General features: G+C 36.7%; 2 protein-coding genes across 10 annotated transcripts in view; one reads left to right on the forward strand and one right to left on the reverse strand.

Moving 5' to 3' along the window:
- The window catches only part of RABL3 (RAB, member of RAS oncogene family like 3), a 36532-nt gene extending 33183 nt beyond the window's left edge, over positions 1-3349 (reverse strand). The window contains exon 1 of the mRNA XM_006905546.3: positions 3200-3349. Within this exon, the coding sequence (XP_006905608.1) occupies positions 3200-3245 (46 nt within the window). The 5' untranslated portion in view covers positions 3246-3349. The remainder of the gene's footprint in view (positions 1-3199) is intronic.
- A 39-nt stretch (positions 3350-3388) lies between these two features.
- Positions 3389-16331, forward strand: part of GTF2E1 (general transcription factor IIE subunit 1) — a 35981-nt gene continuing 23038 nt past the window's right edge. The window contains exons 1-5 of one of the 9 annotated variants that reach the window (XM_025051948.1): positions 3397-3528; positions 3615-3737; positions 6027-6114; positions 7432-7476; positions 8310-8787. In XM_025051948.1, the coding sequence (XP_024907716.1) occupies positions 8340-8787 (448 nt within the window). In that variant the 5' untranslated portion in view covers positions 3397-3528; positions 3615-3737; positions 6027-6114; positions 7432-7476; positions 8310-8339. Of the gene's footprint in view, positions 3738-5118; positions 5212-6026; positions 6115-7431; positions 7477-8309; positions 8788-16331 lie in introns of those variants that run through there. The other 8 variants (XM_015596170.2, XM_015596162.2, XM_015596164.2 and 5 more) reach the window with 8 other exon arrangements.

The following is a 16331-nucleotide window of genomic DNA, read 5'->3' on the forward strand; positions in this document are numbered from 1 at the left end:
TTTTCTACAGAACGCTTAAAATAGATTATTACACTTGTTTGTTTATAGGTGTTATTCCCTCTGTCTAGTTTTGACTTTTTTGAGGATCAGGGGTTTTACCGATTTTTTTCCAGTGCTCAGAAGAGGGCTGTAATTAGTTTTTATTTAGTGACTAAAATTTTCCATGTTACTACAGAATCTTCCTAAACATGTTTATTGTTTCCACTGTAGTTCAGACATAGCAATTTACTTAACCATTTCCTCATTATTAGATATTTAGGGTGTTTTGAAATTTTCACTATGCTAAGAAAAGATTTGTTTAAACTTTCATTTAAAATTAAAATTATTTCCTTAGTATAATTTCCCAGAAGTGAAATTAATATGTAAAAGGAAATGAACATTTAAAGTTATTTATTTATTTATTTTTGGTGGTGGGTGGCAGTGGTGCTGAAAAGTTCTTGATATATACCAACAACTTTCATCTGGTTACTCTGCCATCAGTCATGCACATTTGCCTGAATCAATGAATGAACTCCTATAAATAGTATGGTCTTGTTGTACCTCAGCAATATCATGTATTTGCTTTCTTCATCTCTGTTAATTTGAAAAGAGAAAAAAAGTAACATCTTGCTTTAGTTTGCATTTCTTTACCTCCAGGTAAAGATATACATTACTATATTTGTTAATCAGTTGTCTTTCCTCTCTTACAAATTACCTATTGATGTGCTCTGCCCATTTATCTATTGAGTTTTAGTGTTTTCAGTTTACATGACTTCTTTATATATTAGTGAAACATTTGGCTAATATATTTCCCCAGGTTTCCCTTTTATTCTTTTCATTTTTTGCAAAGACATTGAAGTTTTTTGTGTACTCAAACTTGGCTTTGTCTTTGTATTTATTGCACAGCATCCATGTACGATCTTTAGGGCATATTGTTTTTTGTATTTGCATGTAAGTTTATGTTGGAGGTATATATCTAGGCATTTAATTACTAGCTTGATGCAAAGCTTGAGCTTCTAGTTAAGCTTAACTGTATCAAAGTAAGCATCTTTATGCAGTAACATTGCATAGCTCTCCATAAATTAACTGCTTTGGGTGATGAGTTGGCTATACAGGAAGAAAAATCGAAGCACCAGAAATAATGGCTATTTATTTCTTTAAGAATTTTTGGAGGTTATAATTCTGTTTTCACCGTTGAACTAAATTAGATTTTAAAAATGCACTGATTTGCTGCGGTAAAAGGCCCAATATAATTAAATAAATATCAACTCCAAATATAGTTGTCGGTAATGTATTACGCTCATCCCTTATCTCTGAAAGAACAAAGAGAAGTCGGTATGTGCAGGTCAGTGAGACTTTCACAATTCCTTACTAAATTATCAAATATCTCTAGGGATACAAAACAAATCTCTAAATCCGAAATCATTCCTTTATATATTGGTAAAGTCTTCAAAATTTCATGAGGGAAATAGGTTGTTATTCAAAAGTAAACTTTGAAGTTTGAATACGAAGGCAGATGAATTGTAAAAAGTATATTCTAACCTGTCAGATAGCAAATCACTGTTAAAAGGGAACTGATAAAAAGGCAACAACTGACTTTGCACATATCGTCTAATATCGGTGAATGTGTGACAAGATCAATCACTTTCCTGATGCACATGGCTGTGTTTTCTGTTTTACAACTAAACTATAATAAAAAAAAAATCTTACTAATTGCCTGATTACTTTTCCACATTTAATAAAGCAGCCAGTTCAACCCTGTTATGTAATGCATTGATTCCACAGTTATAACCCCAGCACCTAATATAGTGCTTGCTATATAGTAGGTAAAGTATTTTTGGAAAAATAAAATCGACTAGTTCCAAGAACATGTAGCACAAACAGATAATGAGATGAAATAGAAAAGGGAATTATGAAAAGAGAGAACACCCACTTCAAATTACATGAAACTATGTTAGCTCTGTATTTCAGTTCTAAATTCTACTTGATACCTACCAAATCCCTTTAGACCACCATTACTTCCCTCAACTGTAAAACTGAGTGATTTTATTAACTTCAGTACCACTTCAAGCTAAAGCACTGGAGTTGACATAAATGGATTTTGTTTAGAATTTCATAATGCAACTTCAAGGGAATTTTAAATATGCTCTCTGTAAAATATTTTGTTAATGTAAGTAATCTTCAGGCAATGTGAAAATGTTCTCAACCTTTTCTTCTCCCCGACAATGTTATTTAGTTCTGTAAGGGTAGTTTTCAAGCTCTTTGGGGTATATCCTCTCTACCTCCAAGCATGAGGAACAATGACTTTGCTCACAACACACATTCAAAGATTAACTTCAAAAAAGCACATCTATGAACTGAAAGGTTAGCATTTATTCTAAATTCTTAAGGAGCATAGGAGGGGAGGCTATGCTGAGAAAGAGAATGATAGTAAGGTGGGAAGAGGAAATGCAGACTTCAATATTTTTCAAATGCCAAGGCGTCAAAAGAAGAATTTTAACACTAGGACTAAAGTGGGCTCAGCTTTAAGTTCTAGCTACTACATATATGGCCCTTATCTTAATTTCTCTATTTCTTGCAATCTAGCATGTAACAGGTTTTCAATTAAGATTAAAGACAGCAAAGAAATCAAGAAGCCCAGCTGACAGTAAAACAGGACTACCATCCAATATTTCATTTTATAATATAGCTTAGTGTTTAAGTACGTGGACTCTGGTTCAAACCGGTTCTGTCATCCACATCTCTCTGCTTCATTTCTCATTTGTAGAATGGGGAAATATGGCTGATCTCAGTATTAAATAAGTCAATATATCAAAGCACTTGGAACAGTTTCATTGTTCTTAAGTGCACGTTTGACTTCTTTAATGAACAAATCTCTTGAAGGCACAGTCCTAACTTCTGTCTTAGCACGGCACCCAATACAATACTCAGTCTCCCTATCTTTTAAAACAAAGGAACTGACAATACACGCTATGCTACGGTCGCCCTGGAGACTGACGTGGAAAAATGGGAAGGCCGAGAAGTACCGGGACTCCGCGCCCATCCGCGGGACGCCATCACTTCGTCAAACAGAACAAAGTCCTCTGGGAAGTGTAGTCTTTCGGCCTTGAGACAGATTTCGGCCTCGGGTCGGAGCCAGTTAGTTGGAGGGGATCGGAAGTAGTAGTTATCGGATAACTCAAAAGTCTCGGGAGCCCCAGAGGTGGGTTAAGCAGCTCACCTGAGTCTCCCAATACCAGTACCTTCACCCGATCCAGGGACGCCATCTTGCTACTGCCTTCCTGGGGTTAACGCCTGTTCCGGATTGTAGGCCAATCAGAGCTGGGTATGGAGGCAAAGCCTTCACTTTCATTGGCCAATCAGTGTAACTGTCTTGATTGACGTCTTCACTGTGCTGATTGGCCGGCTTGGGTAAAAGTAGCGGGTGGTTTCCAAAGCTGGTCGCAGGAATAAAGCGTGTTCTTTGTCGCACGAGTGGCGTGGCGCGTTTAAGCCGGTAGTTGAGGCGCTGAGGGAAGCTGTAGTGGGAGTGTTCGAGGATTCGCTTTGGTAAACCTTATTCCCTGTTCCTTGTTCTCGGTTCCCTGTCCCGGAGTCGCATTTCATGATTTCTCCCCCTTTTCGCTCCTTCTTAGTTACCCTCCTCCCCTTAGTCCTTCAAAGAACCATTGACCCCGGAGCGGCCCTTGTGCGACCTCGGGTAGGACGAGCTCGGCTGTGCCGAGTGTGGCCCCTGGACTCGGTCGGCAGAGTCCAAGGTAATTTGGGGTCTCCCAGTGGAGAGGAGTGAACATTACTGAACCGGCTCGTGGAGAGCAGCAGGGTTTAGAGGTTTCGCGGTGGTAAGCAGCTTCATCTATGAAGGCGTGGAGAGTACCATGAAATAATGGTAACAGAAAACCACAGTTAAATGTATAGGATCCAGGTTTTTCTAGAACTGAAATAGTAGTATACTGAAATAGCCTAACTGCTCCATCTTTCTCCTTTTATTTTACACCCTGCAGTCAGCATAATCTCAAAATTGCAAATTTAACCCTGTTACTTCCTATATAAAACCATTTGAAGTTTAAGAGTGTTTCCAATAGTCTGTCTTTTTCTACTCTGGAAGCAGCAGTGGAGAAAGTAAATTAGGGGGAAGCCGGCAGGGTAGGCATGTTGGAAGAACACGTGCTTAGCAGATCTATTGAAAGTTTTATGGAAGTACTTGACTAACTGTGCTGGATGCTGGAAAGTCGGTGGTGAGCAAGATTAAGTTCCTAGAGTCAGAGATACTCATGGAGAAGTACAATTCTATTCACTGCAACAAAGAAGTTTGGGAAAGAGCTATGGGAATTTGTGAAAGGGCAAAATACTAAACTACTAAGGGGAATCCGGGAAAGTCTCTCTGGGGAAATGTCATTTGAGATGTGAAGGATTATTAGGAGAAGAGAATTCAGGCAGAGAACAGCGTGTGCGAAGGCCTGGATGTGGGGAAGACATCTGTGGCTGCTGGAATTGAGATGAGGCTGACAAGAGTAGACAATGTGGAGAATGCATTCATTTCCATTTTGTTTCTCCAGCTCTACCTGGTATACAGTAGTTCTTCAGTGTTTGTATGATTAGAATACATGTGATTCAAAAATAAAATCAACTGTGCTGGGCAGGGAGGTAGGTGAGACTGGAAGGTGACTGAGACTCTGAAGCTAGAAAGAAGAAACGAGCTTACCCTAGGAGGTTCCACTCTTAAAAATTTCTAGAAGCAGCCAAGCTCTTTTCCTGTTTAAAAGTGACAGCTGCTTTTCAGCTTCAGCTTACTGTTTCCATGTGGGAACATGGTCTCACTTTTCCTCAGATATTTCCCATTTTCAAGAGGAGCTGAAAGTTGAGATTTATGTGAAATCCCACTATTTTTAAATGTTGACAAATACAGAAAATTTGCAAAACATTTCTTGGGTCAGATAGTGTGGCAGAGGCTGCCACTTTGAGACTTCTGACCTAAGTAATGGAGAGATTGAGTAGGAGGGTAAGCATATGTGGAGAAGTTGAAGTGATGGAGGAGAGAAGGCAGTGTGGACAGGAAGGAAGATTTTAGAATGTAGAGATTTTGAACAAGGCGACACATCATGACTCCTTTCCTGAGCTTCAGTTTTGTTTGTTCAGCTACCTGTTGGACATCTTTGCAGGAGTGGTATTTCCTCAGACAGGCAACTAAAAGTGAATGCTGCATTTTTTACCAAATCTGTTCCTCTTCAGGTATAACCTATTTTTCATAGTACTTTTCCTGGTTACACTGGCTTAAAACAAATAGCTATATGTTATTATTTAATAAAATATTATTGTTTGATGGGTATAGTGTTTTTTATGAGATGAAAAGAGTTATGGAGATGGATAGTGGTGATAGTTATACAACAATATGGATGTATAATACCACTGAACTGTATACTTAAAAATGGCTAATTGGCAAATTTTGTGTGTATTTTACCACAATAAAACATTATTTAAAAAATAGTTATTTAAAATTTTTCTATTCTCTTATTCTATTTCTAGTATGTTCTTGGGTCCTTTTGATTTTGTTTCTATAATAGTTTCATTCATCTTGTTCTCCTGCAAGTTTTTGCTCTTTCTTAGTTGAGATTTGATTAGCCCCTAATGCTTCCACAGTGCCTCCACCTTCATTCACCTCAATCCATTACTCATATTATTGTAAGAGTCACTTTTCTAAATAGATCTTACTATGAATGCCAGTACTTAATGGAACTCTTATGATGCCAACCCCAAAATGAGATAATTCATGTACATGAATTAATCCCCATATCAACTCCACAAGGAAGGCCCTGTTAATCACTTTTTATACATGAGGAACCTGAGACAGAAGTTTCCAAGGTCTCAGGCTAAGAAATACTGGAACTGAGATTCAAAACCCCAAACCATTAGACTGCAGAATCCTCATGTTACTCCCTTGCTGAATAAGTGGCAAAGGGTCCTACCCCTACAGGGTGTGCATCTGCAGGATATGTAATAGCCAGGCACCAGATTTGTGTGGAGCAGTGACTTTTTCTGTTTATTAGAGTCCCCTAAAGAGCTTCTAAAATAAGATGATGCCCAGTCTGACCCTCCCAGACCAGCTGAAACAGAATCTCTGGGAATGGGACCAAGGTGGGTACTTTTAAATGTTCCCCAGATGATTCTACTTTACAGCTAGTGTTGAAAACCATTAGTTTCAGAAAATAAGAGTGTATGCAGTGGGAGGTTAGAGGAATACAATAGTAGGAAATAATACTGGAAAAAGTAGATTATTTTGACATTTGTATGACATCTTTTCATCTGTTGGATGTTTCTGAAGCCATGAATTGTGTTCTGCTAATTGTTGAGCATATAAAAAACAAGCAAAGCAAAACTGGGTTCAAGTACAATGTATAGACTAAATTGGAAAGGAGGACAAAGTGCATGTGATAGTATGTTATGATACTACTTTTGTGTTGAACCCAGGCACTTCCTTGATGCCCTTGAGCCTTGGGCTAGCAGGAAGTCTCTAAGACCACAGGTTTGGATCTAGGTGCTACTTTGTTTTCTCATATGTAGTCATGCTTGAGTATTTAACAATATGAAATATTATTATTACTATTTTTTCTTTATTATAGGTAGGGCCTATAACATATATAATTTTCTGCTAATTTTTAAACCAATCATATATATTATTATAAAAGTGAATGAATTGGTGTAAGCAAACATAGTCTTTCTTAGCCTTATATTCCCCCCTCAAAAAAAATGTGTATAGATTGGTTATTTAGGAATATCTTTTTAGTATAGTACTGCAGATATAAAAATATTTCTTGTAAAAAGAGGTATTGAATCTGATAAGGTTGATAACCTCTGATTTTAAATAAAAGATTCAGTAAAAACTAGTGTTAACAGCATAGGATTCCCTGTTGAAATAGTTCAGTGGGATGTCTTAAAAATTTCCCTATGGTGTAGAGAATTTCATTTGACATAGTCTGTGTGAATAGCCTGACCGTTTTTAGGTTGGGACATATTAAATCAATATGGAAGCTATTCTTATTAACAAGTCCTTTCTAAGCACTTTACTTAACATTCTCATTTGTTCATCACAACAACTTCATTGAGGTTAGTATTATCTTATTTCTCAAAGAGTAAAGTGTGGCTTGAGGTGGTTTAAGGAATTTGTCAGGATCACACAGCTACTAAAACACAAATTAACTTTGAATTCTAAAGTCCAGGCTTTTTAATAATCACATGAAAGTCTAGTGCATACCATTTTGGGCTTCTAAAAGACAGCTTTTGGGTCATGACATAAGAATTGGATACAATTACTTTGTTCTGCAAAGGATCCAATATTTAAGTATATCTTTTTTTAAATTAAATTAATTATTTTAATAGTGACATTTGTTAATAAAATCCAGTAAGTTTCATCTGTACACTTTAACAGTATTTTTTTTTTTTTTTTTATTTAAGAACTGTATGGTGTTCAGTTAATTGGTCATCAAATTTAACTGCAAGGTTGGTAAAACTGTTTGGATCTAAGTGTTACCTTCATATTTATAACAGTAATTTTGCCAAACACCCCAACTGGTGACTATTTATGTGTTGTTTTGTTGTGATTTTTATTGTGAGAGCATGACTATGTAAAGCATTCTAGAATCTATCTTGGCAGAAAATCTTTATTTGGGAAATAAAGACACTCTAAGGATAGGCTAACTGTTAGGCTTCTTGGGGGGTTTCCAGCATTCCCAAAGATTTATAGCATCAAGAATAGTGAGACTTCATTTAGCTTTTTTGTGTTTCTCTTTCTGAAATAAATTGTGCTTCATATAATTTATCATTGCTATAACAAATAAGTTGTTTTTTGGAATCAAGCACACTGTAGATCATGAAAATCGCCATTTAAGAAACATGCTAAGCTTTTTAGGTGTAATCTTTTGTGTGCTCTAGAACAGTGGTCCCCAACCTTTTTGGCACCAGGGACCTGGTGCACCTATGAGAACCTAATGCCTGATCTTAGGTAGAGCTGAGGCGGTGATGCTAGTCCTGGGATGCTGCTGCAAATACAGGTGAAGTTTCCCTTGCTGGCCTGCTCGTTCAACAGCCACTCACTTCCTGCTGTGCAGCCCAGTTCCTAACAGGCCATAGACAGTACCCAGGGATTGGGGACCCCTGCTCTAGAAGGAAAATCTTGTTCTCTGTTAAATGTTTAGGCATTTAAGTCTTTTAAAATGATGAGTACTTTTATGACACTCCAAGGTAGCTACCTAATGGGTTGATTATTCTAGATTTAAGATGATTATTATGTTCTTATTATGCCTGGGTAATCTTCTCTTTTTTTCCAAATTTAGTACGTTTAAAGTTGAAGTTTGCTGCTCAAAATGGCAGACCCAGATGTCCTCACTGAGGTTCCTGCAGCACTGAAGAGGTTAGCCAAATATGTGATCCGGGGGTTTTATGGCATTGAGCATGCTTTGGCCTTGGACATCTTGATCCGGAACCCTTGTGTGAAAGAAGAGGATATGCTGGAGCTGCTCAAGTTTGATCGGAAGCAACTTCGATCAGTTTTGAATAATTTAAAGGGAGACAAGTTCATCAAATGCAGAATGAGGGTAGAGACTGCTGCAGATGGGAAAACCACTCGCCATAACTACTACTTTATCAATTATCGTACTCTTGTTAATGTGGTAAAATATAAATTGGACCACATGAGAAGGAGGATTGAAACTGATGAAAGAGATTCCACCAACCGGGCTTCCTTCAAATGTCCTGTCTGTAGTAGTACTTTTACAGACTTAGAAGCTAATCAGCTCTTTGATCCCATGACAGGTGAGATTTTTCCAGTTTATAAATTTTTCTTTTAAGTAACTTTTTAAAATAAAATATGTATCCCTTTTTTTTTTTAATTGATTCATCTAATTTTTAAACCAGTTATGTACATCATTATAAAAGCGAATGAACTGGTGTAAGTCAACATACAATCTTAGTCTTATTGTCTTGTTTGATCGTCATTCTACTTTCGGAAGCTTTTGCAAAGCCTTTCTCCTTCACAAGGGAGTGTACTCTTCCACCCTGGCCTTCCTACTTCTGTTCCCACCTCTACCCCTATTTACAGCTGCAGCCTAATCTGAAGGGTTGACTTCTACCACTTTGAGGCAACTTTACTATTGACTCTTCATTCAACAAATATTTGAGCACTTATTTGTGCCAGTCACTGCCACAGTTACAATACAGTATATTTAAATGCTTTGTTAGTGGAAGTATAAAGTGCTATCAGGAGTGTATAACTAGGGCATCTAATCTGGAAATGCCTCTGGAAGAGGTTAAATAATAACTGAGACCTAAAAGATAAGAGTTAGCCAGATGAAAAAAGAAGGGCACCCTTTCCAAGTTAACAAGTGGTTAGCTATTTAGTCTCTTAACCATTTATTAGTGGAAGAAAATTGTCAACATGATACATAATTTGCTTAATTTAAATACTTTAGTTTTAAGGATTTTTTAAAATCAGAATTTAACAAAACACGCATTTTCTAAAAATGCAATATGTTTAGCATTAACATGAGAAACTTTAAAGTGCTGAGTTGTATAGCTGTTTTGTTATTTGTAAACTGGCAAAAAGACTAGTTTTGCTAATTACTCAGTGGATCAATTTTGTATTACTTTCTGGAGGTCAAAATCTGTAGGAAGAGTCAATGATGTTAAGTTGGATTGTCCCTTTGTTATGGATACATTCAAGAGTATAGCTTACTTTTTAGTTCATAGATCTGTCTTTTTAAAAACTTTGAAAATGTAATTTAAACTTTCACATGAAGTGTTATGTTGTAAAAAAAATTACAGATTTGTGTACATGTTTAATTTTTAGATTTTTCTATATGTTATGTATTGTACATTTTAAAGAATTTTAAAATTATTTTTTAATTGGGAAATAATCCCAATATTAATTAAGATAATTGACAAAAAGAGCTAGAGATAGCCTATGATTTTTTTTCCTTATCAACTGTGAAGTCATTTTGGATGAAAAGTCATTCAAAGAATTCCCATTTGAATTAACTGTTTAATTTGAATCTAACTATTTACCTTGAATGGGCTTAACTAGGGAGTATCTTCATTATAACCATCCTGAGTATAAGAATTGCTTGCATGTGCTATAGAGGAAAGTTGTAGAATATATCTGGAGCGCTTTCAGAATAGACTAGGAAAGTATCATGATTTTTGCTGTCCACTCTGACAAATTTTTAAAGGAACTCTGGGTTTTGGTTTTGTGATTCTCTGCAGATGTTGGTGTTACAGTGGTCATCTTCATCACTCTTGACTGCAGTGGAAGATGTTATTCTGTCCCTCAGAGAGGGCAATCTAAAGTAATGTTCTTCTACTACATTTATTCATCATTTGATTCTTGTTTAATTTTGTGAAACTTTCTAAAAGGAAGTTATTCCACTACTTATATATCAGTATTTAGATGATGCTCTTTGAATTTCACCTAGAGTTAGTGTTTGAATGAAGCTAGTTGTAAACAACAGGTGGGTGGCCTGTGGAAGAGATGGCCTAACATCCAAATATAGTCAAGTTTGTTTAAATCAGAGAGTTGAGATAGGGTAGGGGACATGAAAACATTTTATGAAAGAGAATTAAAACTGAAACAGTTGTTTCGTGCCCAGTCTGGACAAAGACTGTATTTTTATTTATGAAGGTTATGGTCAGCAGGTGGAAAGAAGGAGTTCAGGAGAGCAAGAATAAGTCACTTCACCTTGGTATCACTCAGCGGGGTTGCCCTGGTCAGCCAACACTAATCGTCAGTTTAATTGGCAGTTATGTCCCTACAGTGAAGCCTGAAGTATCATGATTGGAAATTCTTATCACTAGGGGCCCTTGTTCTGAGAATGTACTTGCCTTTTGATTATAATTTGGCTTTACACTTGGACTTTCCTTTAAGGAGCGAATGTGCTGATGGGGTGATATTAGGACCCAGTCTGCTTGTCAGTTCTGGCATTTTGGTTTTTTTTTTTTTTCGTATTAATAACTTGACACACTCTCTTGGTCTATATATTCCCTTTAGAAACTTTGGTCTTTTTCTCTCTGCTCCCTTCCTGTTTTGCTCAGTATTCGTTCCTTTCCCACTCATTTTGAAGAAGGTGGGAATTAAACATTTGGTATGTATATCAGAGGAGGAGGAGGAGAGAACTTTTTCTGCTGTAATATTGTAATATTTATGCTCTGTTTAAATGGATAAATTATAGTTTTCATTCTAAGCTCAGTCCTGTACAAAGCTATTCTATTTTCTAGTTGCTATTGCAGATTGACTATATTTATGACCAAATGTTGGGGCTTTCTGACAGGTATATATTTCCATTCCCATCTCAACAGTTATTGGGTTGAACCATTATATTATCAAATAGGGGGTGTTCAGGAATTAGATTCGAAACCTCTGGACTACTGCTTCCCTGATAAAAAGTTCTTAACTCAAATGTATGGGCCGCTCTTTGCCATTGGACAAAGGGTAGTGATGAGCATCTGGAAGTTCTGGGCTTAGGAAACAGTCTAGCAAGAATTCTTTTACCATTGTTAATTCACACATAAGCCAGTAATTATAGCTTTTCCCTACCCCATCTCTCTTGTCTCTAAAGATTGTAGGTTCTCTCAAGAACGTAGTTTCTCTCCACACTTTCCATGAGATTTTGCCTTTGGTGTTCTTGGGGTGAACTCTCTCCAAGTGTTTGATGCCTATGTGTGTGAGATAATAGAAAATATATGTTGGTTTCTGTGTAGTTTCTTGGGGACTTTCTAAAACCTTTGTGATTACATAAATGATAAGAGCACTAGGAGCATTTTTTTGTTCTATTTGGTCTGAAACCATTGTAATTTCCTGGGTGATAGGACTGTCTGTTTTTATAATGAGGCAACTCTGGGTGGGCTTCTAGATGGGGGCTGGTCACCAGAAGGACCAAGACATGATTAGAAGCTTGGAATTTTCAGCCCTGCCCTCCATTCTCTTGAAAAAGGAGAAGGGCTGAAATGGAGTTAATGATTATCATGCCTACATGATGAAGCCTCCATAAAATCCCAAAAGCATGAGATTTAGAGAGCTTCTGAGTTGGTGAACACATGTTGATGCTGGGAATGTGGCACGCCTGGAGAGGGCATGGAAGCTATGTGCCCCATACCACATACCTTGCCCTACACTGCTCTTTCATCTGGATATTCATCTGTATCCTTTATCATATCCTTTCATAAACTGGTAAACATATGTGTTTTCCTGCATTCTGTGAGCTCCTCTAGCAAATTAACTAAACCCAAGGAGGCGGGGTCGTTGAAACCTCTAATCTATAGCCAGTTGGTCAGAAGCACAGGTGAAGTTGGGGATGGGGTGGGCAGGGAGCAGTCTTGTGGGACTGAGCCCTTAACCTGTGGAATCTGATGCTGTCTCCAGAGAGACTGTCAAAATTGAGTTGAATGGTAGGACACCCAGCTGGTATTGCAGAGAATTGCTTGGTGTGTGGTAAAAACACACATTTGGTGACCAGAAGTGTCAGAAGTAATGTTTTGTGTATGACTAGTAAAGGAGACACCCAGGGAAGAAATACACAGTAGAGGAGAACTTGGTTTTTCCCTATGTACAAAGGAGAAAGACTGAGGTTTTTCCATTAGACTGTGTATATAGATACTTTATTTCATTAAAATGGAATAGCCTAGCCTTTGCCCACTAGTCCCTGGTTCCAGAAACTTAATCAGGCAAAACTAGCTGTTTTACTTCCTGAAATATGGGAAGTTTATGTAATCAAAACAAAAACAACATGACATGAAATTCCTCAGATTAGCAAAATAGCATTTTGTTGAAGATTTTTCCATAAATGTTCATAAGGGATATTGATGTATAGTTTTATTTTTTTGTATAGTTTGTCTAATTTTAGAATCAGGGTAATGGTGGCCTCATAAAAAGAATTATGGAGTCTTCCCTCTTCTTGAATTTTTTGCAATAGTTTGAGAAGAGTAGGTATTAATTTTTCTTTGAATGTTTGGTAAAATTCACCTATGAAGCTATCTGATCCAGGACTTTGGTTTTTTGAGAGTTTTTTGATTACTGATTCGATTTTGTTGGTGGCAGTTGGTCGGTTCAGATTTTCTGTTTCTTCTTGACTCAGTCTTAGGAGATTATGTTTTCAGGAGTGTATCCATTCCAGATCGTCCAATTTGTTGACATATAATTACTCATAGTATTTTCTTGTATTCCTTTGCATTTCTGTGGAGTCCATAGTTACTTCTCTTTCATTTCTGATTTTATTTATTTAGGTCCTCTCTTTTTTCCTTGATGAGTCTAGTTAAAGGTTTATCAATTTTGTTTGTCCTTTCAAAGAATTGGCTATTGGTTTCATTAATCTTTTGTATTGTTTTTGTAGACTCATTTCGTTTATTTCTGCTCTGATCTTTATTATTTCCTTCCTTCTGCTCACTTTGGCCTTTGTTTGCTATTCTTTTTCTAGTTCTTTTAAGTAAAGTTGGATTGTTTATTTGAGCTTTTTCTTGTTTCTTGAGGTAGGCCTGTATTGCCATGAATTTCCCTCTTAGGACTGCTTTCGCAGGTTTTGAGTCATTGTGTTTCCATTTTCATTTATGTCTAGGTATCTTTTGACTTCTTCCTTGGTCTCATTGTTAACCCACGCATTGTTTAGTAGCATGTTATTTAGCCTCTATGTGTTTGTGTATTTTCTAGTTTTTTTCTTATAGTTGAATTCTAGTTATATACCATTGTGATCAGAGAAAGTGGTTGATATGATTTCAGTCTTCTTAAATTTACTGATACTTGTTTTGTGGGCTAACGTGATCTATCTTGGAAACTATTCCATGTGTACTTGAGAAGAATGTATATTTTGATGCTTTGGGGTGCAGTGCTCTGAAAATATTTATTAAATCCATCTGGTCTAGTGTGTCATTTAAGCCCAGTGTTTCCTTGTTAATGCATAGCACCTTTTGATTGGAGAATAGTTGACATTTTAAAAGTATAAAGAGGCTTAGGTTGTTTCATCACTGCTTTTAGAAGATGATGTTAGTCACTTAATTTGAATGTCTTGGTTAGAAATCAAAACTCATGGTTATAGTACTGTTAATATAGAAAATACACTCTGTTTAATTATGCCAATCTTCAGAAACACATTGTAGAAAAAAATATATACACTTTTTTGGCAGTCTTATTTTCCTAAAGCCAGTTCACTCCTTTTCCTTATATATTCATAATCCATAAAATATTCAGTGAGGGGGAACAATGTCCATATATGCTTCCTAAAGTATATGTGGTGGCTGGATTTTTGCAGCGCGGTAAAATTAATCCCATGGGTTAGGATATGTGTTGAGGTATTATAGTTATCTCTTTATCTCTCTAAAATCTTAGGAGATCCTAGTTACTTAGTTTTAACATGGAACTAATAATCGTCTTTTGTTTTATTATGTTTTTCCTGAAGCTTTTTGAATAAGGGTGAGTTTATTTAAAGTTATTTTCATCAGCCTGTCCAGAAAAGTTATCTAAGCCATTATCTCTGCTTAGATTTTGTACCACTCTCTTAGCTAGTCTCCTTGCTTTCTCTCTTGTTGCTCACGTGGACTGTTTGTCACAGCAGCCAGTGACTCTTTAAAAAAGCACATCACTCTTCTGTTCAAAACCCTCCAGAGTCTTCTCCCCTCACTCAGAAAAGTCAAAGTCCTTAACCGAACTTATTAGGTCTTTTATCTACCCTCCTCTCTCTCTCTCTCACTTTAGAGACTTTATTTCTCCCATTCTCTCCCATGTTCACTCCACATTAGCCAAACTGGCCCTCTTATTTGTGTCTTGTGTGCACCAGGCATGCCTTCATTTTGCTTGCCTTTTTACTTGCTGTTTCCTTGCCCAACTATCTCTATGGCTGATTTTATAAATCTTTGCTCACTCATTGCTATATCAGAGAGGCCCTTGGTGAGCTTCCTGTATATAATAGAACAATACCCCTGTCCATCATTCTCCTTTTTCTTTATCTTCTTTCCCTGCTTTGTTTTTATTATACTTATCAGCATCTGATGTTATTTTTTGTCTTGACTGCTCCTCACTAGAATGTGAGCTCAAAAATGATTGGCTGGACTTAGGAAGGCAGAATAGTTGCAAATCCTTGGGACATCAGTCCCACCGTGCTGGGATGAGGGCTTTGCAGCTGCAGACATTTGATCCTCTCTGTTTCCTTGGCCAGTTTTGAGTACTTAACTGCAACATGACTCTCATTTCAACACTGCAGCACCTGTGCCATATCAAAGGAATTGAGCATTTATGTATGTATGTATGTATGTATGTATGTATATGTATGTATGTATGTATGTATTGAAAATGGCTGAATAATATTCCAGTTACAACTAAAACTCTTAACAGTGGATTCTGGTCCTTAACTGATGACCTATTCATTGTATATATCAGAGTGAAGAGGGAAAAATACAATCCTAAGTTGTTTGGGAATTTGGCTCACAATATGTTTTCTGCCTTTTTCCTCAATTATGATAAATTTCCAAAGCATTTTCCTCTTTTAAAACTAAGGAGGATTTCATTTCTTTTCTCATTTAGCAATGATACTTACCTTCATTAGAAGAGTCATAGAATTGGGACATTCATATACTACTGAGCAGACAACCCTAAAATGTAGTTTTGAAATATCTATTTGTAAAAGATCTTTTTTTTTTTTCTCCCTACTTTTAATATCTGTTCGTTCTCTACAACTGGATATATTTTGATCCTCTGGCAAACTTAATACATTAAGACTCAGCTGAGGTAATGCCAGTTTGTGATAGGCACTTAATGTTTGTTAAATAAATTCTTTGGTACAAATGCTCTCTCCTGTGCCGTATTTTAAGAAATTAGAGCCTATGCATGTATATACATGGGGAGAGTTTGCTAAACTGTATCTGGCGGGGATGATTGGAGGTTAGGAAAGTGATGTGTAATTCAGGATGGTACCGTGAATTTAGTCTTTTGAGTCAGAAAGATTTGTATTTGAATCCAGGCTTAGCGAGTTTTGGTTTTAAGTTATGACTCAGTAACTTAACCTCTCTGAGTCTTTATTCCCTCATATGTTCAATTTGGATAATACTTTGACACAAGACTTGGCTTTGATGAACACGTAGGGATATTTGTGAAGTAACTTTTTTAGTTCTTTTGTGGTTTGTGAATGTAGATGATCAAACAAATATGTTATTATTGAACTCTTCGTTTTCTCTTAATCCCATCATTTGTCAAGATTTGCCTAAAGAATCTTAGCCTTCATTTTCTCCTTGCTGCCACATTCTTAGATCTAGCTTGCATATTCTTTGTGTGGCTTGGATTTGCTCTTTCTGATTTTTGCCTGCTTGGTTTTATGTGTGGGAAG

The sequence above is a fragment of the Pteropus alecto genome, unplaced genomic scaffold (genome assembly GCF_000325575.1).
Source record: "Pteropus alecto unplaced genomic scaffold, ASM32557v1 scaffold251, whole genome shotgun sequence".
In the NCBI taxonomy this organism is placed as follows: domain Eukaryota; kingdom Metazoa; phylum Chordata; class Mammalia; order Chiroptera; family Pteropodidae; genus Pteropus; species Pteropus alecto.